At 40.4% G+C, this 27,030-nt stretch overlaps 1 protein-coding gene across 2 annotated transcripts in view; it reads left to right on the top strand.

The window, feature by feature from the left end:
* Positions 1–27,030, top strand: part of Mllt3 (MLLT3 super elongation complex subunit) — a 263,839-nt gene that overhangs the window by 183,213 nt on the left and 53,596 nt on the right. For both annotated transcript variants that reach the window (XM_052176730.1, XM_052176731.1), the window contains exon 5: positions 13,260–13,967. In XM_052176730.1, the coding sequence (XP_052032690.1) occupies positions 13,260–13,967 (708 nt within the window). The remainder of the gene's footprint in view (positions 1–13,259; positions 13,968–27,030) is intronic.

The raw sequence follows: 27,030 nt of genomic DNA, 5'->3' as shown, positions 1-27,030 counted from the left end.
ACAAACCACCACCAACAAAAAAAAAGCTGTAAATGCTCTTAACTATTGAGGTGGCTTTTCAGATCCCTGTAAAACATTACAGCCAGCCATCTACATCTCTTTAAATTCCTGTCAGAACTGCAATAAACACTATAAGAGTGAACTCTTTTTCTTCTGGCTTTAGAATGTTATGCAAGTACGTATTTGTTCAACATATAGTGGATTGCCTGTTCTATGCCAAGTAGCATTTTTTTTTCTAATACTGAAATATTTTCAAACATCTAGAATTCACCTCATGGAAGGTATGAGCTAAGAATTTAATTTACATATTTTTCCTGAGTTGTCTACACTTTCCCCAATAATCTCTCCTGTCAGACATTTGATTTCCTGTAATTGTAAGTCTCTTGGAGAAAGTTTCCCCCATTGGTCAGTCTGTTTGTGTTTTCAGCGCTTAGCAACAGTGTTAGAATGATGGATAGTTTATAAGGCTGCTTACAATTTTTACTGTTAATTTTTACAATTAGTTTTCTATACCTAAGTTTTAGGATCAATTTAAGTTCTTGGGAAAACAGGTAGGGTTTGTATTGAAATTTCACTGAATCCACAGGTGACGGGATAGCCTCATCCATGAACCTAATCTATTGTTTATCTATCTGGGACCTTTTCAGTACATCTAAAGTATTAATTAAATTTAGGGAAAGGTTTTTCTGCTTGTAAATTTTTATTTCTAGGTACTAATTGGGGGTGAGGTGGGGGAGAGGAAGTTACTTTGTTTCACAAAATAAACATTTAATCTCTTCCAGTTTCATGCATGTATATACTGTGCTTGTGGTCACACCCATTTCCTTCTCTTAACCCCTTAAGCTCACTATGGGCCCCTTCTTCCACAAAGGTCACTTGGAATTCCCTCTCTCCCTGCCTCTCTCCCTTCCAGTCATTGTTAAGGTCTCACCATGTAGGTTTGACTACTCTGGAATTCACTGTGTAGACCAGGCTGGCCTAGAGATCTGCCTTCTGAATGTTAGGATTAAAGTTCTGTCTGTCTGTCTGTTTGCCCGTCTGTCTCACACACATCTTTATTACTCTGTTTCTCCCTCTCTTTTTATCTATCTCGCTTTATCTCTTTTTCCCTTCTCTTTATCTCTTGCTGCCCCTCTGAGTTTAGTTGCACTTGCTTCCGTGAGCATGGGTAAGGGGTTATGTGTTGGAGTATGGCAGTAGTTACAGCACTGGAGAAAATGATTCCCTACCCCTTGCAGCATCCATAGCTGCTCAGAGACTGGTGAGCAGCTGGCCGTGTGGAAAGGTCCACAGGCTTGGTCTTGCGTAGGTCTTGTGCGGGGAGCCCCACCTGCTCTGTGTTTATGAGTACAGTTGCTTGGTTACTACCTGCGCCTCTGAGCACTCCTCGGTGTCTGGTTAACCACACTCTTGTGTTTCATATGTTTATTGATGCTGACACACAAACATGCAGTTCATCTTTGCATCTGATATTCTGGTTATCTTTTTAAACTTAATAATTCCAGTAATTTCTTCTTTTCAGCTGATGGCTAGATAGACATGTGAATGTTTATCCTTTCTGTCAGCTGTTCCCTGAACTTTCTGATCATGTGTCAGCAGAAACACCACTAACAAAGTTATGTTTCTGGTTATAAGAGGACCAGCTCTAATGATTTGCCATTGGAAGTGTCATTTATATGGGATTTTTGTAACTGCTCTTGTCAGTATGGGAATAATGCCTTCATTTTAATGGCAATAAAATCTTTCATTCTTAGCCAAAATGTGAATGTCTTTAGTCCTAAAACATAGATTCGAATTATTTTGACACGTTCCACCATGCAAGCCATTACATGAATTTTTATAGTCACAGAACAAGAAAAAGTCATAAATAAACACATTGGTAATTGCATTGGTGGGTGCATGAGGTAGACGGGAAAGGGTGAAGCCAGGCAATCTCTCTCATTGGTTCTGGCATGATCTTTTAATATTCTTACCTTTAGGATTGGTAGAAGCGAGAGATCTGCTGATCTTAATGGTTTGTTCTGAGATGTGTATCTATTAGGAATGAGACTGTTGGGTCAACTGCAAAAGTGGGGTATCTGACTTTTAAAGGGTCAAATAGAGCCCAGGATGATTTTGGCTCTTGCTGGATACCACATTCCATCTCTGCTTAGTCAGAGTGGGCCAGTCAGCCAAGATCAAGCAGCTGGACGATTTTAATATGGATGCTGCATCTTTAGAGGACGTCAGTTCATATCAAATTAAGAAACTTTTTAAAAAAATCATGGATGGATTTGATTTTATTAGACAACTTTTCAGTATTACCTGATAGCTTGATGTTTTTGTTCTTCTTCCTTCTGTTACTGTGGTCCTTCACAGGCATTTTGTCCTGGTAAAGTGCTTTTTAGTTCTTGAATTAAACACAGATTGCTTCCTTAGGAGTTTGCCCTCACTGCAATTGGGTTGATTATGCTATTGTATTCAATTTTTCATCTTGATATGTCATCAATAACTCATTATTGACTTAGATTAGTCTATTTTACATTCTTGGCTTACACTGTTGCTTTAATAATGCTAACTGTATCAAATTGTGTTTTCTCTCCTCTACTTATGGGAGACTTCCTGTACAATTCAAATTATTTTTTTCAAGAACTTGTTTCTAAAAACCTAGGACCCAATGTTGTGTTTGTAGGAAGGTTAAACTACTTCCCTGATATTAATGAAGTTCCATTTCTGATTACTATTTTAGGATGGGTAGGAATCAGTTTTGAAAGTCATACTTCCTAAAAAATTTACTTTTAAAAAATAAAATTCTTTTTTTCCCCTGATTTATCTGTGTTGTATTTTCAGGTTTATTTATCACTTTTAAATTTCTCATTGCTAATTTGCATTTTCTTTCATTTGTCTTTCTCTGTTGTTATAAAAAGTTTGTTTTTACCTCTTGCAACAACTCCTGGTTCCTCCACACCTCCCTACCCTCTCAACTTTCCTTTTTTCTTCCTCTTTCAAAAAAAATTCCAAAACTTCACAAAAATGAAAATGAAGACAATCAAGCAAAAGATCAACAAGACAAAAATATAGCAAAACAAAACCAAATCTTTACACAAAATACACTGAGTTTGTTTTGTATTGCAACCTACTTCTGGACACAGTGCCTGCCCTGGCATGTAGTTGTTACATATCTGTGACTACTTCACTGGGGAAAACTTATTTCACCTTTCCCTGCAGGTGTCAGTTGCAGATAGCATCTTCTTTAGGGGGTCGATACTGTGTCCACTTTCCCTTCTTAGTGTCGGGATCCCGTCAGGATTGAACCTGAACATGGGTTCTGCCAGTCACCGTGAGTTCATTGCATGTCAGTACTGTTCTGTCTGGAAGTCAGTGTGCCCCTGGAGTCCGTCTGTCTGCTTTAGCCCTCTAACCCTTGTATGTTTTACCTCCTCTTCTGCATTTATCCTAGGGCCTTGGGTGGTACTGGCAGAGGTGGGGGTGTTTATAAAAACATCCCATTTGGAGCAGAGTGTTCCAAAGACTCTTAATTTCTGCACATTGTCCAGTTGTGGATCTCTGTATGCTTCTCTGATGAGAGTGGGTGTGGCACTAATGTATGGGAACAGGAGAATGTCATTAAGAGTCAGTTTTTGCTGTGTTCCCTTAGCAGAATATTAGTAATGGAATGTGTCTTAGAGTGAATCCCTTTTGTATATGTCATTATTTTGATATTAATATTTCTGTGAATTTGTGATACTTATTTTTTTGGAAAATCTTTCATCATTGGAATTTTTTATATTTTTACTCTTGCTGGCCCTTTGCTCAGATTCTTGTTCCTTTTATTTCATTCTCCAGATATTCTAAGAGCTTATATAATTTCAGTTTTTATATATCAATGTGAATTTTCTGACAGATTTTCCTATCTGTTTTTTTAGTTTACTAATCCTGTTAAGTTGTGCACAATTTGCCATGAGTTACTATTTTCAACTGGAATTTTTTATTTCTGTTTTGTGCCCATTTTTACTTATTTCTCATTGTTTGAGCATTTAAATAATTCTTTGATTTTTATTATATAAAGTTATATATCTGGAATTCTTATGTCCCCTTTATCTCAGACGATGGTGACTGTTTTGTATTTAGGGTATTTTAAAACTATGTTCATATTGTATTTAGATTACCTTTTGGAACATTCCCGCTGTTAAATTTGTAAAGGCGTGAGCAGATTTCTGTAGGTCCCATGTTGAGTCCTGAGAGATGCAGACCTAAGGAAGGTGTGCTCTGGGGAAGTCACACTTTTCAGGCTTGGTTGTGATTCACACTTTGTGTTCCACATCCTTGCTCTGTCTCTCTTCCGTAGACATTTGATTCTTACAGTTCTTCCTTACTTCCTACAGGCTCAGGTTGTGTCACCCCCACCCTGGCCCTAGCATGCCAGATACCAATGGGAGGTGTCTTCCTCTATAGCTTTCTACCTTGGTTTTAAAGACAGACTTCCTTGCTGAACCTGTAGATAGGCGGTCAGTGAGCTGCTAGGAACCACCTGGCTCCATCCCCCAGTGCCGAGCCTACAGGCATGCTTCACTGCACACACCTGGCCTTTTACCTAGATTCTGTGGCTCTGAATCAGGTCCCTGTGGTTGTTGAGCAGAAACTTTATTGCACTGAGGCATCTTTTAAGCTCGGAAATGTGACTTTTTTACACTAAACAATATTTTTAGTTACTTTGAGTTGTGACTATAATTTATTTGGAATCTTCCACTTACAGTGTCAAGTTAATGCTCAGAACTCCCTCCTGTGAAGATCAAAACCTTTCTGGTTTCAGAGCTTTTATGATTTAAGATTTGTGTGAATTAGATCTATGAAACTTCTACACACACACACACACACAGAGAGAGAGAGAGGGAGAGAGGGAGAGAGAGGGAGGGAGGGAGAGGGAGAGAGGGTTTCATATTAAACCTAGTTATTAAATTGATATTAAATATTTTCAATTTGAAATATTTTTACAGGCATTTATTTCTGTTGCTTTAAAATTCCTTGTGTTTTCCATTGCCATTTTGTTTTCCGAGCTAACTCTTTCAAATTCCCATCTTTTCAATCACTTCCTATATGGGATCTTGTAGGATGCTCTAATTACCTGTCTCTACCTTACATTTTGGAGATGGATTTTTAGTATTCAATTTGAGTACTACAAAATGCTAATTCATCCAACTTACAGGATTTTAATTGTGTACTTAATTTAGTTGCAAGGCAAGAAGTATCACATAAGCCTAGTAAATATAACTCTTCTAATAAGTCTATTAGCCTTAAAATATTTGGCACTAAATGATCCAAATTCAACATTCTCAAAGTATACAGAGAAACTGTCTCTGATTTCAAAATAAATTATTTGCCATCTACCTACCTCTACCAAAACAAACAAACAAACAAGCAAGCAAGCAAACAAACAAACAAACAAACAATGCCTGCAGTCTACTCCTCCTGGAAGTAAACGTTACTTTATTGATGTTTCTGATGACACTACAGAGGAGTTCACCATTGTTTCAGACACTGAGCTCTTACACTTTTATTCCCATCCTTATATTTATTGTTCAGGTCAAGGCTGACAGGTGTGTGTGTTTGTGTGTGTGTGTGTGTGTGTTGTTTTTTATCAATGGATTTATTGTGGAGTCCACTGAAATACTGTAGTTAAGACTATAGACACTAGAGACTGCTACTTGGACTTAAATTTAGTTCGACCATTAAGTGTAAGTGTGTGTGTGTGTGTGTGTGTGTGTGTGTGTTGCATGTGTGTGACTGCATATAAGTGTTTCTTTGGGTCCATTTGTATCTGTCTCAGTTTCCCCATTTAGAGGCTGGCCTAATAAGCATTCGTTCAGTAAGTTGTCACCACTGACACTTCAACTCCTATCACCACAACACAGTCCTCTGAGTGGCTCTTTTTCCTTTTCCTCTACCCACTTTAACCTCTCTCCCACATTAGCACCATTTAATCTTCCTAAAGTGAGCAGTTTGGATAGGGGGACTCTTTAAATTCCTCATCTCTTTGCTTTCCACATAGAGACATTCGTTGTGGCTACTCTCAAGTCAGGCTGCTATAATAAGAAGTGGCAGGGCTCAATGAAGGTAGCTGAGGAGAGTCTGTCATGTCTAGATTCTCTCTCTGGGCAGTCAGCATCATTTCCTCCTTCTCATGTTGCATACTGGTTCATGGATAGCCAATAGGATGACTGCAGCATCTTACATTATTTGTGCAAAGTTCTGACATTTACATTTCTATAGATGTGCTATATCTGTACTGCCTGGGTATGTTACAGATGTGGGAAACTTGAGAGGTTTAAGGGCATTCTTCGAAGCTGCCTGCTGTCTTTCCCAATCAAATTTAGAAAAGGCTGACTTGCTGGATTTGTTTGCTTTCCATGATATCTTACAGTAGAGTTCTTGCTACTGGTTGAGTTTGTCAAAGCGATTAGAGCCCATCATGGCAGACCTACCTTCCATGTTCTCTTTTGTATGAAGGAAAGACTGCCGTTGCTCTTCTCAGATGACCTCCTCCAGGTCAGCCATGCTCTTTTAGGCCCCTTCCCCACCCACTGGTAAATGCTAAAGTTTGAACCCTATTGGCTTTTGTTAGTCTCAGTGTTTAAATTACTTTCCTTATTTCCTTATAACTGTTGATGCATTTTCTACCTTACCATATTAAATTCCACATTACTTGGTACTAACACAGTCTGACACTTTTATTTTGTTTTTGTTGTGGCTTTTCCCTCTCATCCATCTACATGGTATTTTTTATTGTTCTACATCCTTGTGTTACAAATGAGAATTCTAATTTTAGTAGATTTTCTTACTTTTCAGTTATAATTATCATTGTTTGATAACTTGCCAGTTCTTTAATGCTTGAAGTGTTAAGATTTTTCTATGTTTTTAAATATTCTGTGTGCATGTGAGTACATTTGACTACAAAGGCCAGAAGAAGATATCAGGTGTCTTGGAGCTGGAATTACAGGTAGTTGTGAGTAGTTGTGAACTTCCTGACGTGCATGTCGGGAACCAAACTCAGAACTTGCGGAAGGACGATTCAGACTCCTAACCACTGAGCTGTCTCTCCAGCTGCACATCCACGAACTTTAGAAATCTCAGCTATTGTGCAGGTGTGTCTCATCGCTCATTTCCCGGGGATGTTGGGGATGCAGACTTTTCTTTAGTTCTTAGAACTTTCATGCCACTCTCTTCCTTCTATAGACTCTTCTAGAACTTGTCGCGTGGCTCGTAGGTTGCCCCCTCTGTTCTTCAGGTCTCTCTCTCTCTCTCTCTCTCTCTCTCTCTCTCTCTCTCTCTCTCTCTCTCTCTCTCTCTCTCTCTCTCTCTCCTTTTTTTTTTTAAGATTTATTTATGTCAGGAGGACCCAGCTATATCACTCCTGGGCATATACCCAGAGGATTCCCCAGCATGGAATAAGTACACATGCTCCACTATGTTCATAGCAGCCTTATTTATAATAGCCAGAAGCTAGAAAGAACACAGATGTTCCTCAATGGAAGAATGGATACAAAAAATGTGGTATATTTACACAATGGAACATTACTCAGCAATTAAAAACAATGAATTCATGAAATTCTTAGGCAAATGGATGGAACTGGAAAATATTATCCTAAGTGAGGTAACTCATTCACAAAAGAACACACATGGAATGCAGTCACTGATAAGTGAATATTAGCCCAGAAGCTCAGAATACCCAAGACACAATTCACATATCAAATGATTCCCAAGAAGAGGGAAGGAGAGGGCCCTGGTCCTGGAAAGGCTTGATCCAGCATTGTAGGGGATTGCCAGGACAGAGAAGTAGGAGGGGGTTGATTGGGGAACGGGAGGAGGGAAGAGAGCTTATGGGACTTATGGGGAGGGGGGAACCGGGAAAGGGGAAATCATTTGGAATGTAAACAAAGAATATAGAAAATAAATAAATAGTTTTTTATGCATTTTATACATATGAGTACACCATCATTGCTCTCTTCAGACACACCAGAAGAGGGAACCAGTCCCCAATAAAGATGGTTGTGAGCCACCATATGGTTGCTGGGAATTGAACTCAGGACCTCTGTTAGAGCAGCTGGTGCTCCTAACCGCTGAGCCATCTCTCCAGTCCTTCAAGTCTCTTATTTCCCATCATTCACTTCTTGTGTTGTTACTTTGCTGTGGGCTTTCTTCTAACCCTTCTTTCCTGTTACTCGTTCTTGTGTTTCTCTCCTTGCTCTTGCCGTAATGAATTATTCAGGTTGATGATTTTAATTTTCGGTTTTAACCTAATTTTAAAAGCTTTAGAAATTATTACTTTTTATAATCTTGGTTATCCTTAACTTAATTGTGTTTTTAATGTCAATACTTTATCTGTCTACTCCAGATTGTCTTTACTTCCAAGTTCTTCGCACTGCCTAAATATGCATTGGGGCTTGGGTAAGGGCCGCAAAGTGCAGGCATTTGAGTGCCCATGGTGGCAGCGTGCATGTTTACACTTTACTATCTTTATCTTTGTGCATCTCTTTGCTTTCCTTGCATTCCTTAGTCCCTGGAGTACAGTGGGTATTCTACTGGGTATTCTGGGGGCCAGAGGCTGGCCTCACCATGCAGTTACCTGAATGCTAAACCCTTCTGGGGCTAGCTTGAAGTTAAGGAGGTCCTGTGCTAGCTAGCCCTTTCTTACAAGAGTCCCACAAACCTATGACCCACCCTTCAGGTTCCCCTGCCTTCTGCCTCCAGAACTCACTGGCTTAAGAGGAGTCAGTTGGGCTGGTTGCACTTTAAATTGAAATATGAAAGGTAGATCATATCCAAGGCCTTTCCCCCTCCCTTATAGAATATTAATTTTTATATTTTATTCATTTTCTCACTTGGTATCCTCTTTATTATTTGTCTTTTTGGAAGCTTATTTCTGAGTATCATGGGTTACTTTATATGCACAGCTTGAAGTACATGCAAGTTGTAAGAAATATCCTGGTTAAATGGACAAATAAACTCACCCAGGATAATTTACCGGTTTTGATCAGTAAACATTTGGTCATCTTTATTTGTTTAATTCAAGTTCCATCAATCTGAAAATCTCCCACAGTATAGAAGACCAGTTACAGCAGGACAGAAGAAAGCAAGAGGAAGGAAATGGGAAGAGAAGAATCAGCTTTGAGTTGTCAGTAGAAAGAAGATGGAATGAAAGCCACCCATAATCAGAAAGCCCTTCTACGTCCAGTTCTTTTCTCACAACCTCTTCTTTCTCCGGCTATCTGCTAGAGTTACAGACAAGTCCCATTAGATGGAATTGCACACTAAAGAGACCATTCTGCCCCAGAAAATTAAAACAAAGAGGCATTCAGTCAAACTGTATGGATGAAAATGCTGTACCTTAGCCTCTCAAGTTGCAAAGTTAGTGCAGATGCATGTGTATTCATGTTTAAATAGTCATTAGCTTTCCATATTTGGGATTTGAATTATGCACATGCCCTCTTTGGATTGCTCAATACTCGTTTGCTCTTCATCATCTTTAGGCAAAGAGATTTGAATTATAAAACACATGTAAGCTTCACCTAGAATGGCAATTAGTCTGCGCTGCTCAGTAGCATTTAATGCTGAGGTTAATGATTCAGAAACAAATTTTTAAAACTTGACTGAATTCCATATATATGAGGTAGATGATCTTTTCTTCTGTGTCAGTGGCAATTGGATGCTTGTGTGTCTAAGCTACTGCTTTCCATTTATTATGTGTAGAAGTGCAGTCTGGTGACATGTATTTAAAGCTAAAGAAAATGCTTCTCTGTGTGTAGGGAGACTACCTCTGTACTTTTGATACTTTCTGAATTTTGCCATGGACATCATTATGGAAAGTATTTGTCTTCAATTTGACTTTTTGCACAAAGAGGGCTTTTAGAAGTAATAATTTCACTTAATTTTTCAGATTTATTTATTTTATAAGGTCAAGTATTTTGTGTATGTGCATGTCTGTGCGCCAGGAACATGCAGTGCCTGTGGGAAGCGGAAGAGCTTGTCGGGTCCCGTAGAAGTAGAGTGTGAGCCATTAGGAATGGCTGTGAGCTGCCATGTAGGTGCTGGGAATCAATCTCTTGCTTCTGCAAGAGCAGCATCTGCTCTTAACCACAGAGCCATCTTTACAGTTCTCATTTGATTTTTTTTTCAAGACAGGCCCTCACTATGTAGCCCTGGCTGGTCTTGAACTTGTAGACTTACTGAGATATGCCTGTCTTCCTGAGTACTGACAATTCTGGCCTTTGCTATCACACCCAAGAAAGCTTAGTAAGGCGATATTGATAAAGGGAGAAACAGCAAGAATAGTGAAGTCATTTGCTTGTTTGAGTTGATAAAGAGTGTGCTAAATACCAAGACTAGCTCAAATATATTTCTGTGTTTCTTACCTAGTCTTATATGCATGGGTGGAAGACAAAAACATACTTTTCTATCATATAAAAATTGGTATCTAGCCTATGTACTATGATTATAAATTTGTATTCCATTGTGTGTATGTGTTTATGTGTGTATCATCTTTGTAGGTCAGAGGACATATGTATATGTGTATACATACGTGTGTGTGTGTGTGTGTGTGTGTGTGTGTGTGTGTGTGTCACCTGTGGAGGTCAGAGGACATGTGTATGTATGTATATGTGTGTGTTTGTGTGTGTGTGTGTATTTGTGTGTGTGCACGTGCACGCATCACCTGTGGAGGTCAGAGGGCTCTGGTGTATGTCTGTTTTTGTCTTTCTACCATGTTGGCCCTGGGGATCAAATGAAGGTTGCTGGGCTTGACAGCAAGTACTTTTACCTGCTGAGCCATCTCTCTAATCCACCACTGTGTACTTTATTAAGAATTTCCCCTCTACAGAAAGATTTTATTAATAAATAATTTGTTCCTCTCTAGAGGTTCCCCTTACCTCCTGATGTTTATTGGTTTTTACTATGCAACATTAGAAATATAACTGATAGTTTAAGAACTTATATTTTTAAAATATGTATAATACTCCATATAGATCTAATGTTTAGTATCTGTGCTTGTGTGTTCTGCAATATTGTTAGTGAACTGATTGCAAATTGCCAGCATTCAGTGAGTCAACAAACCAATTAAAAAAATCTTAAGGATATTAGATTTGAAAATGTTCTTCCTTAATTTAGTTTGTCCATTATATATTATTTTAATTATTCATAGTATTGGTTAACATGCCAGGAAATGTCCTGTAATAGAATTTATTAAATAACAAAGTTTCAGTAATATGAATTCTATATTTAGTAGCATGTTTTAAAGTCTCAGATTAAAATGCTTTGTCAAGAGTTATTTAGCTAGTTTGAAGTATTAAAACAAGTCTTTGCTTGGTAGCTTTATCCATACTGTAATTTTGAAACTAAGTGCTCATTTCAGAAAAAAGGATAATTTGAACTATTTTTCAATACATAGAGGACAGTTGATTTTGTAGGAAACAAAAATACATGTTCCCACTAGCATAGAATATTGATGTGCACCTAGGGTACTGTTTTCTACTGTGTATCAGTGAACAGAGATATCCACTTCTCTCCTCCTATAGATGCAATAAATAGAAGACTGCATTTTGTTGAAAGTCCCTACATACATTCTCTTTTGTCATCTCAGGTATTTAAGGACTATTAGATGGGTTTCATAGCATTGGGCATAAGTGAGTTAGAAGTGAAGGAACATGAACCTAAAGGTGGAAATTCTGATTGGAATTTGTCTTTGGTTCCATTAGGAAGTTGAAGTGAGCATGAAAGAACTATTCTTTTAGTATTGATGTGCATTTTTCCTGGCCAGGATCACCTGTTGTTTCTTATTTTTGCTATTCATAGTAAAGATTCACAAATATGGTAAGTATAGATTTCACTCATAAATAGATTGTGTAGAGGTTTTATGCATATGTGGGTGCTTGTATGTATGTATTTTAAATTTTATTTATGTGGATGTTTTCTTCCTGAACATGTGGGTTCGCATCATGTGTGTACAGTGTCTGTGGACTCCAGAAGAGGGCATCAGATTCTCTGGAACTGGAGTTATAGGGGGTTGTGAGCCACTGTGTGGATGCTAGGAACTGAACCCAGCCATCTCTCCAGCTCAGGTTGTATGATTTCAGGTGTTCTGATGAGAAGGAAAACTGGTCGCATTTAAAATAAAATAGGAATGGTTGCTTCTTCTCAGGATTGCAGAGCAGGGATTGCTGAAGATCCTGTTCTTTGGATAGTTGAGGCCTTTGATGTGTTCCATTACTTTCTGCCGTTTTTTTCTTGTTCTGAGTGATAGAAAGATAGGGTTCAATTGATGAAAAGCCTGGCTTCAACAAGAGTTTTCTTTCACATTCAGGATTATTTCTCTTGGTGGCTTTATGGTTCTTGTGGGGCAGAAGTGTTGAGGGTTTCGTGTAACCTGCTTCACTGTGTTATCTCAACTGCTTTTCTCCTTCTGGCTCCAGCTCCTGCTTTGGCGAGATGTTGCTATTCGAATTCAGTCTGTGTTTTGTTCCTCCCTTCGGTTTATGTAGTTTACTGATTTTGGTCAATCAGTGCCATCCATTCTGTTTCTAACAGCAGTGATCTGCTTCTGCTCTAGGCCCTAGTTCACATGTGGGGTTTCCTTGGAATTAAGATGTATTCTTTTCTTTATGCTCTCGGCAAAACTAAATAGTCCCCTTGTTTTATGAAGCTTGTTACACACTTCATGGGTGGTGCTTTTAATGCCCATCAATCATAGATATGCCATAGCTATTTATCATGGGGCCATGTGCTATCAATTTTTTGTACCTTCTAGGACAAGTTTATTGTTAGCATTTGCTGAATATAAATGTTTTAAATGATTAAATCCTTCCAATGATTGAGAAGGCAGCTTGTCTTATTAAATTCTCTGATCATAGTAACCTTTCCCCTTGGTTTTCACATACATTATTTCCACTTGTTGAACTGAAGTTAAAATATTTGGGATATTTTAGGAATGGGTTGAGAACAAAAAGGGGGGCACTTTATGTAGCTGGGGCTTACAGAAGTTGACTTTAGATCATCAGTCCTCAACTTGTTGGTGAAGGCCCATTGGGAGGAATGTTGCATCTCAGAAATTTGCATTAACAATGACAAATTTCCAGTTATGACATAGCAATGGAATAACTTTATGGTTGGGGTCACCACAGCATGAGGAACTGTTTTAAAGGGTCACAGCATTAGGAAGGTTGAGAACCACAGTCTTAGATTTCTTTGCATCTATTTTGTTTTGAGAGTTTGATTTTCTTCTCCTTTTTCAGGACCCTAACAGGAGCATTCATACCAGCAGTAGCAGCAGCAGCAGCAGCAGTAGCAGCAGCAGCAGCAGCAGCAGCAGTAGTAGTAGCAGCAGCAGCAGCAGCAGTAGCAGCAGCAGCAGCAGTAGCAGCAGCAGCAGCAGCAGCAGTAGTACCAGTTTTTCAAAGCCTCACAAATTAATGAAGGAGCACAAGGAAAAACCTTCTAAGGACTCCAGAGAACATAAAAGTGCCTTCAAAGAACCTTCCAGGGATCACAACAAATCTTCCAAAGACTCCTCCAAGAAACCCAAAGAAAACAAACCACTGAAAGAAGAAAAAATAGTTCCTAAGATGGCCTTCAAGGAACCTAAACCCATGTCAAAAGAGCCAAAAGCAGACAGTAACTTACTCACCGTCACCAGTGGACAGCAGGATAAGAAGGCTCCTAGTAAAAGGCCCCCTGTGTCAGATTCTGAAGAACTCTCAGCCAAAAAAAGGAAAAAGAGTAGCTCGGAGGCTTTATTTAAAAGTTTTTCTAGTGCGCCCCCACTGATACTCACTTGTTCTGCTGACAAAAAACAGATAAAAGATAAATCTCATATCAAGACGGGAAAGGTCAAAGTTGAGAGTGAGACTTCGGAGAAGAAGAAGTCGACATTGCCACCGTTTGATGACATTGTGGACCCCAATGACTCAGACGTGGAGGAGAACATGTCCTCGAAATCTGACGTGAGTAGGCTGGTGCTCCCTCCGTCCCTTTACAGTTCCTGGGTTTTGTTTCAGATAGCTTCATGGTGACAAATGAGAGCAGAACATGGATTCTGTTCCTACAAACAGAGGGTGAAACCTAGGAGGGAATGTCTTTAGCTAACGGGAAGAAGGAAATGAAATCATTAAGGAATCTGCGAAGAATTTTTTTTAGGCTGTAACTGAAGTTGTTAAGGGAAAGGTTATTTGAAGAGCAACAGAAAGATCCAGTGCCCTTGAAAGACTGGTGACAGTGCTCTGTCCTGATTGCTGACTTAGGGAAAGGAGAGCAGCGTACTCGAGCTTGAATACAATGGAAAGGCAAGGTCACGGAGAAACCTAGCAAACACTGTGCCGCTTGTGGTCAGTATAATAAAGTAGGATTTAAAGGTTTACAAAAAAATAAATGGGAAATGGGTTAGAGTTTGTTGCTATCCTGCCTTGGGGACAGAGCCCAAAGCTTTGCATGCCCGGCAGGCACTCGTCTCCTAATCTGTACCTCAGCCCCAGTGCTGATATATTTTTTTAAACAGTGTCATTAAGTAAAGCTTTGTTGTAACTACATACACACATATTGAAACTTTGATATTGACATGTACCTGTAAAACTATTTTCAATTTGAAAATCAAACTGCTTTTTTCTTCATGGGGTAACTACCAGCTGGGAAGGAGGGATGCATGATCTGGTGCATGCTTCTTGGCCAGCCAGATTATCTTCCAGGTATCGAGAACAGCATCTGACTGTCAGTTAGCCCCCAGTAGTTGGACATTGTGACTTAAGCTAATAATTACAGATTTGCTGAGTTGGATGGCAGAGGTTTTGCAGTTACCTGTTTTAAGCTTTTACCTGTATAAGAAATCTTGCATATCTAATATAGAACTATTGGAAGGTGTTTGATTGTATTTTGCAGACTAGATAGTACTTGCCTTGAGGTCCATCCTTCCCCTTTCTGGTTCTTCTAAACTGATCTCTTCAGTTACGTGTCCATAACCGTTAGGCCTTGTTATTCTCCTTACTTTGGATGTCAATATTCTAGACTGTGGTAAGAATGGTGGTTTGCTAAAAATTGCTGACCATTTTAGAGCACTTTCTCTCTGTCTCAGCATGTTTCCTATGGGTATTCCTTATTTAAATGCTGGCAAAAGATAGAAGGCCTTTCCCCTTCTGACCTGGGTTTGCACTGTTCTGTAGAGAAAGCTAGCCAGTGCCAGGACAAGGTGGCAGTACCAATCCTCACCATTCCAGAGACTACCCCCTCATTCTGTAGGGCTAATCCAAACTTCTTAAAGAACAAATTAGGAGCAGGGTGCCACATAAGATACTGCAGGTTGGATCATTTGTTCCAGTGCTAGGGAAAAACTGACTACTTACTACTCGGAGCTTCGGGAGAAGGATGAGTAGAAAGAGCTCTTCTGCTCACCCAAGGATTTTCTCTTCTTCATTTGCTCTGAGCTGCTCCTCATAGTTTGAAACTTATTCTTAATGTAGATCTTACCCTTTTTGTGTATTTGATCTATGTTTCAGATCACTCTGAAATGCTCTCAGTGTGTGTTTAATCCAACTCAGAGTTTGGCAACTTTTTCTGTGTTCTGAAATGTTATTCATCTAGAAAGAAGTGCTCTCAGCATTGGGGTGTGAGTCACTGGCAAGCTATGAGATCAATTTAGGGTGTCATCACCAGTGTTTGAAAAATTAGAATACATTGTAATTAATATGAGTAAGTGATGCCTTATGGGATTTTGATTTCAGAAAGAATGTGTTTCTTCAGTGATCAGAACTTTCAGAGGCTCCTTTTTAGAATGTTTGCTGATTTATGAAGAAACCCAATGGCATTTGAAAGGCACTGCCGATCTTTGATGTGTCACACGAGCTTCCTCCTTGGGCATTTCTGTTAATTCTCCTTTTGTCTGTCTCTTGTTCTTTCCTCTTTATGCATGGGTTTCAAAACATGGCCTTTCTTTTAATAAAAGTCTTATTCAGCTTGGTATATATTCATCCAAATGGATACCTTGAAAGTCTTTGGAAAACCAAGATTTAGAATTGTTAGTTGCTTACAATGGAGACAGTACATTTTTAGAATTATTGGGGCCACAAACCTAGTGATCACAAAAGGATTTCCTGTCATGTGCTATGTGCAGCCTGGCAGGAAAAACATCCAAAGATTTTTGAGTATTGCTTAGGCATAAAACTCAGCTTACCTCAACCTGTTTATCTAGGGTAAGGTGTAAGACAAATGGGTCCCAGAGTTTGCTGGCCATCTAGTATAGTTAATGAGGTGAACTCAGGTTCCCTAAGAGACATTGTCTTGACAAACAAGATAAACATGGCCTGAAATAGTGTGCCACTAATAGACAGGAGAATATGGAAGGGAGGAGTCTCATGGGGCCTCACCCGTAGACAGAGAACTATAGGCAAGTAAAGAATACTGATGGGAAATTTCTTCCTCAGGGAAGAACCTAATATATATACTAGTTGTCCAATAAATACCAACTGGCCTGCCCTGAAAACATATATGAACTGAGTATGTTACATATTTATGTGCATGTGTGCATATAACAACAATTAATGAAAAGAAAGTCATGACCTCAAGAAAGTGCCAGGGGAGGAAAGGGGAAAAGAACATGATATAATTATATTTTAATTTCCAAATTTTATAAAAATAGGTGGAAAGGGATTGAAAAAGATTTCCAATGTTGACCTCTGGTCACTACATACATCCATAAACATACCTGAACATGTGTACATTTATACAACATACACACAACAGGAAGAAGAAGGCTGGGAAGAATAATTCTACAACTGATATGTTTATAAGGATATCTTGTCTCGGTATAGAATTTTTGTTGTTGCTGTTTGAGATAGGCGTTCTCTGTGTATGCCTAGCTGTCCTTGACTAGTTCTATAGACCAGGCTGCCCTCGAACTCAGAGATCTGATCAAAGATGTGTGGCACCAGGCTTGGCTTCAGTATAGACATTTAAAGTTAAAGGGAACAGTATTCTAAAACAGCTCCTCTGTGACCAGGTTAGACTGGGGTTTGTTTGTTTGTTTGTTTGTTTAAGGCAGTTTCTCATTCTCTAGTCCAGGAACTCACTATTAGCCAGGCTGGCCCCAAATTCACAACAATCCTCCTACCTTGCATGGCTCTCTAAATGCTTGGGTTACAGGCAGGAGTTATCATTCCTGATGAGTTTTTGGTTTGTTTTTTAAACAACAAAACATAATAAGAATCAGTTCTATCAAGAAAAATGAGGGATTGTAGCTTACTGATTCATATGTCTTTTTGGTCAGATTTGCGTATGTTTTACATATGAGAAAGGGGAAACCAGGTTGACATCCATAGCTGCAGTGCACATTCTCAGAGACCTCTTATTTGTTAGAAGGTGAGGAAAGTGGTGAGAAGCCTGATAGCCTGTGTTGTGGCCTAGTGCCTTCAGGACTCTGGACAGACTGATATGCAGAGCTTCTGCTCTGTGCTGTGGGAGTGTGGTTAAAATGAAGTCAGCCCAGGTAAAGCTGCCAACACACTAATCAGGAAGAAAATGTTAGTTACTGTGTGTGTGTGTGTGTGTGTGTGTGTGTGTGTGTGTGTGAGAGAGAGAGAGAGAGAGAGAGAGAGAGAGAGAGAGAGAGAGAGAGAGAGAGAGAGAGAGACAGACAGACAGGGAAGGAGACAGACCTGGCTTCTGAGAAACTTTGCCAACTTTGACCTTAAAAGAGATGATATGGCCTTCATGAGACTATAGAACTACTGTGCTTTTTCTACTGTGTGCCTTTATATCATTTGCCGGACCAGGAAGATAATCGGTACATGTCATTTTGTTCTGCCTTTTGTCTTGGGTAGATGGCCTTGTTACTGATTGACACATGCTGCATGGTCGTGGAGAAAACACAGAGGCCAGAGACTTATTTTATTCAATTTCACAAGATATTTTAGCTTTGTATTAAATGTGATAAAAGAGGTTATCCCACCAGTTGCTGCAGTCAGTAGGACATTGGAGTCTTCTTTTCTTCCTCTCTTCCTCCTCCCAGCTTGCGTGTTCTCGTTCTTCCCCCCTCTCTCCTTCCCTCCCTCTCTCCTTCCCTCCCTCTCTCTCTCTCTCTCTCTCTCTCCCTCTCCTCTCCTTCCTCTCTTCCTCCCTCACTCCCTACCTTCTTTCCTTCTTTTCTTCCTTCCTTCCATTATTAAAAGAGAACATCTCCAGAAATAATTTACCATTGATTATTTTCAAAGGACTCTAATATCACATGAGAGTTCATCAATAACTTTCCTTGCAGAGGAATTTGGTTAGGGGGAAAAGCTGGTAGAGAAAAGAGACCTGATTCACAGAAGAGAGTGAACAAATTCAGACAGCCTGTTAAGGGGATGTGTTGGGAATACTTTTCGTTGAGGAACCTCTGTCACTCCCATTACACTGCACTTTGCAACCTGTGTGCTGTGGCCTTTTTGGCAAACCTCTGTCTCCAAAATTATTTTCGTTATGATTAATAACAGCCCTCAAATTATAGATATGAAGTAGCAGTGAAAATAATTTTATGGCTGGGGGTCACCACAACATGAATAACTGTACTAAAGGGCTGCGGCGTGGGGAGCTGAAGAGCCACTACTTAGAGGAAAGCAGTTCTGGGTGAAGAGTTCCCTTCTGCTGTGTGCTGAGGCGCAGCCTCACAAGCAAGACAGACTAACCAGCTTCTGTTCTTGCTGGTGAACGAGCAACATGAACAGCAGCTGAGAAGGGAGAGAGCCTGAGTACATCATTATCCGCCAAGTCTTTATAATTGTGGATTTTATTAAGCTGCATATACTTTAATATATGAAAGTCTAATGGATAATAAAAATAGTTCACACCTTCTGTAATTTCTTAGTAACTTGCTTTTTGTATAACTGTTTTAGAGGAACCCTGTGGAGCTGATTGGCTGGTAGAGGTTAGGGTAAAGTTTTATATTCATAGCAGAAAGGTGGAAAAAAATAGTAAATAAAATTTCAAGATGTCCATTTATGATTGGATGCAGGATACAGTGATAAAGTCCTCGTGTTTGCTTTCACGCCTTTTACTTTGAATTGTAGAGATTTCATCATAATATAGAGTTCATGTTCAAAGTTCCATCATCTTTCTTGAAGGTGGTGGACACATTACATCTGGTGCTCTGGTGCAAATGCTGCCTTCTCCAATTACAGTGTAAAAAGAAGACTAAAGTCCCATATTCCTGTGGATTTGGCTGACCAAAACATTTTCTCGAATAGAAATCTGGAGGGAGAGAAATAAAATCTCATCATGTGATGGCTTGCCCTCCCCCACCCTCCCCAGTAGACGGTGGGGTCAGTACTTCAAACCCCACCCTTAGCAGGAGTTCCTTTGAAAAAGAAAAAAGAAAAGGGGAGAAAAAGGGAAGCAGAAAGAAAATCAGCATCCTGCCTTTTGTCGGGCCTCATTTCCTCCAGCCCCACCCTGTTCATTGCCCTCCTTAAACTGTCTGGGGCTGGCAGTAAATGTCCTGCTGCTGAAGGCCTGGCCTTAGGGTTTTATGTTGTAGAAGGGCACTGCAGCAGAGAAGAAGGTCTGTATTGTGTTTTCAAAGTGGCTGGTTAATGGCTTGTCACTCCTGCACATGCAGGAGCTGTAAAGGCTGTGTTTGGGGAACTCCAGCTGGAGAGGCCGTTCATTAGGGGCAGCCTCACTCCAGGGGGCAGCCTCTCATTCTGTGCTCCTGTTTTCTGTGTTTTATAAGTGAAGGTGGAATTACCTGAAGGGGTTACAGTCCTTTCTTACTCTTAGTGGATTTAGCTCGGTACAGAACATTCATTAAAACAATTGGATGAAAGCGAACTTTGTGGTTTGCTTCCTGGTTGGAAGGGAGGAAACTGAAGATGGTGACTGTGTCCTGGCCAACCGCACTGCCATTGCTTCATCTGGATTCCTGATTTCAAAAAGAGGGAGGCAGATGAGAAGAAATAACTAAGAAGACGATTTTTCTTGATTTACTTTTATTTCATGTGTATGAATGTTTGCATGCATGTGTATGTACCATGTATGCACCTGCTATCCACAGAGGACAGAAGAAGGAATGGGATGCCCTTGGATTGGACTTACAGACATTAATAAATTGCCTTGTGGTTGCTGGGATCTAACCCAGGTCCTCTGCAAGAGCAGCAAGTACACGCAACACTGAGTCGTCCCTCTAACCCCTAAAAAGATGTGGGTTTTTGTTTGTTTGTTTGTTTTTAAAAAGCAGCTACAGGCCTCCTTCCCCAATTTCAGTATATGTTAAACTCAGGGTGATATCTTAGCTTTAAGATTAAGTAATTCCTCAAAGTCTGTGTTACAAAAATTGTAAATAGACATCAGGCTCTGTCATACCATTGGCTATCACCAACAATTGCCAAAGCAGAGCGTTTCCACTCACATGCATTGGCCTGGCATCTTTTCCATTAAATTCTAGACCCTCTTTAAAAGGACTGATTCAGTGCAGGGGACTGTTGCTTCACATTTTATTATTTGTGTAATTGTGTGCTCTCTCATCTTTTGACACAGCACAGTCTCTGTAGAGCAATGCCACATGGGTAGAGTTGAATTTCTAAGTGAATCCCATGCTATTTCCCTGCCAAGTCAGTGCAGACACAGTTCTGTGAGTTGTCAGAGTTGCTATAATTTTACCGACAAGAAGACTGAAGCTCAGAGATGAAGACCCCATCAAGATTGGCATATTTAAAGTTGTAGAAACTGAACAGGTGTGATGCACACAGACCCTTAATCCCTTTAATCAGATGTCAGAGGGAGAAGCAAGAATTTTTCTTACACTTAGAACCTTCCCTCCGCTTTATAGTGGACTGTGTACCACTATAAAGTGTCTTAGGGGTCATTTGCTTCCTCACAAGTGGTTTCCATTGTATTTGCATGGAAGTTTATGTTCCGCAGAGCTAAGCTGCAATGCCAAGCCTTCCCAGGAGGTGCCACCAAATAACAAATGGTGCCCTCCAGGTGAGGGGCTCCTTCTGTTGGACTCCTCTGGTTCTATTTTGTAAGTTCATCTCATTAGAAGTCATCAGAAATGAAGGTTATGCATTCTTCATATTCGGTAATGGGGAGCTACTGGTTACCTTCCGTGTCTTGAGTAAATAGCTAAACAAGTTTGTGAAATTATTCTCAGTGGGCAACAATTTATGGCTGTAAACTTTGAAGGCTGTGTCATGTTCCACAAAGAAACATCTTCCCTGCCAGGATTCTCCCAGTCACTGAAGGTGACAGCACAATAAAATGCTCCAGAAAAAGTCAGAGAGTCCCCTATGGTGGGAGAAAATGGAAAAGTGCTCACAAGTGTTTAGAGACAATATTTTTCCTGTGAATTCTGAAAACACACAAAGTGTGGATTGGTAGTGTGTCAGGAGGCCTGGAGCAGAAAGAGGTATTCTGCATGACATAGAAAAGGAAAGCTCCTTATCTTTCTCAGTCACAAGAAGGGAGTTTGTGTCTAGGGCTCTTAGAGTCAGTACATACCTGACTTAATCAAAAAGATGAGTAAACAGACCCTGGATTGGGGTATCAGTACTTAGAATTATGTAATGCTGGTTCTTAGAAACTAAATTGTAGGTACTTGCTTTACTATGTGATTCATCCATTGTTGTTCTTGTAGTCATCATTGTCATCATCTTCCTCCTCCTCTTCCTCCCCCTCTCCTTTCTCCCCCTCCTCCTTTTCCTCCTCCTCCTCCTTTTCCTCCTCTTCCTTTTCCTCTCCCTCCTCCTCCTCATCATCATGGACTGGTATTGAGCTCTGTAGTGACAAGGATAACTTTTAGCCTTTCATCCTCTTGCCTATATCTTCCAAGGACTGAGATCTTGGTGCTGCCATGCCAGTATATGCTATACTAGGATTAAAGGCAGGACTTCACTTTGGTAGGTAAGCACTTAACCAACTTAGCTCTAGACGTCTTCTATTTGTTTTAGAGTGTCATAAACCATCCTAGGGCTTGAGTCACTGTGTATGAGTGTGTATGTACATGTGTGTATGCATCATGTGTATATGAGTGTGTGCATATGTGTGTATGCACAGTGTGTATATGGGCGTGTGTGTACATGTGTATATGCATGGTGGATGTATGCATGGTGTGTGTATGTGTATGTACATATGTGTGTGTACATGTGTATATGCATGGTATGTGTATGGTTGCATGTGTATATGCATGCATACATGCTGTGAGTATGGGTATATGTGTACATGTGTGTATGGGTGGTATGTGTATGGGTGTGTATGTACATGTGTGTATGCATGTTATATGTATGGAAGTGTGTACATATGTGTATGCATGGTGTATGTGTGAGTATGTGTGTACATGTGTGTATGCATGGTGTGTGTATGGGTGCATGTGTACATGTATGTATGTATGGTGTGTATATGGGCATGTGTGTATGCATGGTGTATGTATGGACGAGTATGTACATGTGTGTATGCATGGTGTATGTATACACAACAGTGTGTTTGCTTTCCATCTTATTTTTTCAGGCAGGGTCTCTTATTGAACCTGGAGCTCACTGTGTCTGTGACACTGAATGTGTCCCCACCTGCCTGGCACTGTTGTTGCAGGTGTCTTCTGCCGCCGCGCCCTTTACATGAATGCTGGGCTTCAAACTTGGGTCTAAAAGCTTATACAGCAAACATCTACTCCCTCCCTTGAGGGTTTTTGCTTTGTTTTGTTTTAATGTTTTAAATGAAATGATTTTTCTCATTTAAAATGTATTGAATACTAATGGGCCACCTTATGATATTTTCATGCATGCATTTTTTACATTGTCCTTTGCTCATATACCCCGTCTGTTACCAACCCTTGCTTCTCCTTCCACTGGTCCTCTTTCTCCTGTAACTCCATTTCTCTCTCTCTCTTTGCCTCTCTCCCCTCCCCTCCCTCACTCCTCTTCCCCTCCCCATCCTTCCCCATCATTTTATCTATCAGAAAACATTTTCTTTGAAGCATGTTTCATTGTAATATTTTGTTTATGAATGTTTGATCATAGTTAAAGCACATGACTTTTTACTTCTTCATGTGGTGCTGTATTAGACTGTGCAAATACACAGCTGGAATTTAAGCTGCCCTTTCAAGTAGGTGTGAGTCAATGAGAGGAAGGTATGGGTAGGATTCTTAGTGAGGACATTCTCGAAAAGAGGAGGCAGTGTGAGAGAGGCTCATGGCTAGTGGTGAAGCTTCGTCATCAGAGGAGTAAAGGCACTGTGGCGCTTACTAAATATTTTTATATTGCAGTGTTTTGTTAGCGTGTGTGTGAAGTTCCAAGGACAAGCTCTGGAACTGGTTCTCCTTCCATCATGGCTTCTGTAGTTTGAACTCAAGTTGTCCAGCTTGTGAGGCAAGGGCCTTTAATCAGTGAGCCATCTCACAGGCATTACTAAATGTTTTTTGAGAGGAAAAATGTGATTTAACTCTCCACATTCTCACTTCCTGGTCAGCTTGTGCTATTGCTGTGCTCTGGTGAAGAGATAGGAAAGAGGATGATACCTGGATCTGAGAAGGAATGCAGGGAGAGCTGGGATTTCTGAGACAGTGATGCTTACTCTGCATCTGAGCAGCTGAGCTGAGGAGTCTCTCACAGGGAACTTGGTCATCAGGACCCTGTCTTCTCACTAGGTTCTTCATGCTGTCTGTGTGAGGCTCCCATCTGTTGGACTGTGTCTAAAGCTTATAGACATAAAGGGCTAAAGATATAGGGCACCCTAGTTCTCAAGCATAGCCATGCCTGACTGTTAGCTATACGTTAGGAAAAATGGTCCTGAGTATGCCTATGGTCCAAGAATAATACTCTTGGGATCAAAAGGCAGATAGGTTCAGTTTATTCAAGACTTAAAAGATGTAGGCTTTAGTGATAATGATTACTTTGTGAGACAGAGCTTGTAGATGCAGGCTGTCATTCAGGTATGTATTAGTTTAAGCAAAACTATTATGTCATTTCCAAAAGCATACTACTTGATAATTTTATGGATTATATTCTGTAAAGACCTTGCAGAGGTAGGACAAAGGCAAAGAGATACTGCAGAAACCTGGCGCTTGTATAATCCATGATTGCATGTTTCAGAATTTCTGTGTGCATTTGTGTGTGTATATCCACATGCATATATTAGGTGTGGGGCCCATGGGGAAGCCAGATGTTAATCTTCTCTTCCTCAACCACTCAGCACCCCACCTTTTGAGACAGGGTTTCTCACTGAATCTGGAGGGATACTCCTGCTTGTGCCCAGGTTTATGGGGATACGCTGCTGTGCCTGGCCTTCACTGTGCGCTGCTGGGAAAGGAACTCAGGTCCTCTTACGTGTATAGCAAGAACTTCACTGATAACCATCTTCACAGCCCTGCATGTATTTGGAAGATAACTGTTTTCCATTTGCCTAGCCCCAGATTTTTTTTTTTGTCTTTTTTTTTTTATTTGATATAATTTATTTACATTTCAAATGATTTCCCCTTTTCTAGCCCCCCCCCCACTCCCCGAAAGTCCCGTAAGCCCCCTTCTCTTCCCCTGTCCTCCCTCCCACCCCTTCCCAGTTCCCCGTTCTGGTTTTGCCAAATACTGTTTCACTGAGTCTTTCCAGAACCAGGGACCACTCCTGCTTTCTTCTTGTATCTCATTTGATGTGTGGATTATGTTTTGGGTATTCCAGTTTTCTAGGTTAATAACCACTTATTAGTGAGTGCATACCATGATTCACCTTTTGAGTCTGGGTTACCTCACTTAGTATGATGTTCTCTAGCTCCATCCATTTGCCTAAGAATTTCATGAATTCATTGTTTCTAATGGCTGAATAGTACTCCATTGTGTAGATATACCACATTTTTTGTATCCACTCTTCTGTTGAGGGATACCTGGGTTCTTTCCAGCATCTGGCAATTATAAATAGGGCTGCTATGAACATAGTAGAGCATGTATCCTTATTACATGGTGGGGAATCCTCTGGGTATATGCCCAGGAGTGGTATAGCAGGATCTTCTGGAAGTGAGGTGCCCAGTTTTCGGAGGAACCGCCAGACTGCTTTCCAGAGTGGTTGTACCAATTTGCAACCCCACCAGCAGTGGAGGAGTGTTCCTCTTTCTCCGCACCCTCTCCAACACCTGCTGTCTCCTGAATTTTTAATCTTAGCCATTCTGACTGGTGTAAGATGAAATCTTAGGGTTGTTTTGATTTGCATTTCCCTAATGACTAATGAAGTGGAGCATTTTTTAAGATGCTTCTCCGCCATCCGAAGTTCTTCAGGTGAGAATTCTTTGTTTAACTCTGTACCCCATTTTTTAATAGGGTTGTTCGGTTTTCTGGAGTCTAACTTCTTGAGTTCTTTATATATATTGGATATTAGCCCTCTATCTGATGTAGGATTGGTGAAGATCTTTTCCCAATTTGTTGGTTGCCGATCTGTCCTCTTGATGGTGTCCTTTGCCTTACAGAAACTCTGTAACCTTATGAGGTCCCATTTGTCAATTCTTGCTCTTAGAGCATACGCTATTCTAGCCCCAGATTTTATCGGACATCAAAGAAGAATCTTTCTGAAACAGGTCTCTCTCATTTTATTTAGTCTGGCAAGCCCCTCTCAGAGTGACCTGACACACTTTCAGTGTACGGAGTATTCACTGCATCTCCAGCTCTCTTCCTTTGCTCCGTTATTTCTCCCACATTGTTTTAATTAAAAGTGAACTTCATACTTGTTCCAGAGATTACAATATGTTTTTTTTAGTTGTACTTAGTATGTGCATATATTCCTGCATGCCATTCCATGCCATGGTCTTCATGGATGACCTGTGAGAGTCTGTTCTAATCCCTACACCAAGTAGATCTTAAGGATTAATTTTAAACTGTCAGTCAGACTTGGTAGCAAGTACTTTAACTTGCTAAGCCATCTCATCAACCTAAACTTTATACATACATACATACACACACACACACACACACACACACACACACACACACACACATATATAAATTTATTTTGTACATGTGTGAGTGCAGGTGTCTGCATTCCCTGACACACTGTGGTGGCCATAAGATAACTCTACAGAGTCAGGTCCCTTCTGGTACCTCACGGGAGCAAGTGATTGAGCTCAGGTGGTCAGGCCTGCATGTTAGCACTTTAACCTGCTGGGTCATCTTGCCAGCCCCCTGACACGTGTTTTTTAAATGCTAGTTGTCTGATAATCTTAAGTCAAAATCCAGCCAGGCTAGCATGCTGTGGCTGCCTCTGCTGTCCAGCAACTCTCAAGAGACCTGCCATTCACTGCCAGCCCCTCCTGCAGTGGTAAACCACCCACAGTTCTTGTTTTGTGTAATAAAATCAAAGGATTTCCTAGTTTACCTCCAAATACAGCGGTGTGAGAGAGAGATGGTGCGTAATAACCACCTGTGTCTGCTCTCATCAGACCTGTAGTCTGACTCAGAGCTCTGGGGTTTCTTTATTCTTTTTAGAAACTGTAAAGGTTAAAAAGTATTCTTCAGTGTGGAGGTTTATGGTCAAGCTTAGAAACCATATATGATGTCTGAGCACAGCTTGTGATTTAGCCACAGGGTTTTTAGGCAAGAAGAGAATTCGGAAATCTCTTCTCACAGTTGCGTTTTGGAGAGGAGAGCCGTTCAGTGATTTGTTTGAGACAATAGACCACAGACCTCGGATCCAGCCTTGGCAGCGTGCTCTTGGCTCTCCACCCAGTGAGTCATGGCACCAGCGCCCACCATTGAACGTTTGAATGTGGTCTCTGATGTACTGTCATTGTCAAAGACTAGGCTAGATACTGCCTTAAACTCCCAGCTATTCATCTGCTGTCATGGGATCCTGTTCATTGGTCTTAAGTGCAGGAACCTGTTGATTCTTATCCTCAGTAGAACTTCTCTGGGACACTTGTTCTCATGCTTAACTGAGGAAAAAGTGTTCTCCAGGTGGATATTACAGGTCTGACTGATGAATAGTCTGGTAGATTCTAGGCTGGTCTTCTCTATGTGGGAAATTACCAACCACAATAACCATGCCTTGATTACATTTTGAGGGAGAAAAAAAAATCTTGAG

Source organism: Apodemus sylvaticus, chromosome 3 (assembly GCF_947179515.1).
Source record: "Apodemus sylvaticus chromosome 3, mApoSyl1.1, whole genome shotgun sequence".
Classification (NCBI taxonomy): domain Eukaryota; kingdom Metazoa; phylum Chordata; class Mammalia; order Rodentia; family Muridae; genus Apodemus; species Apodemus sylvaticus.
The sequence above is the reverse complement of the archived record's forward strand: the minus strand, read 5'-3'. Positions and strand labels throughout refer to the sequence as shown.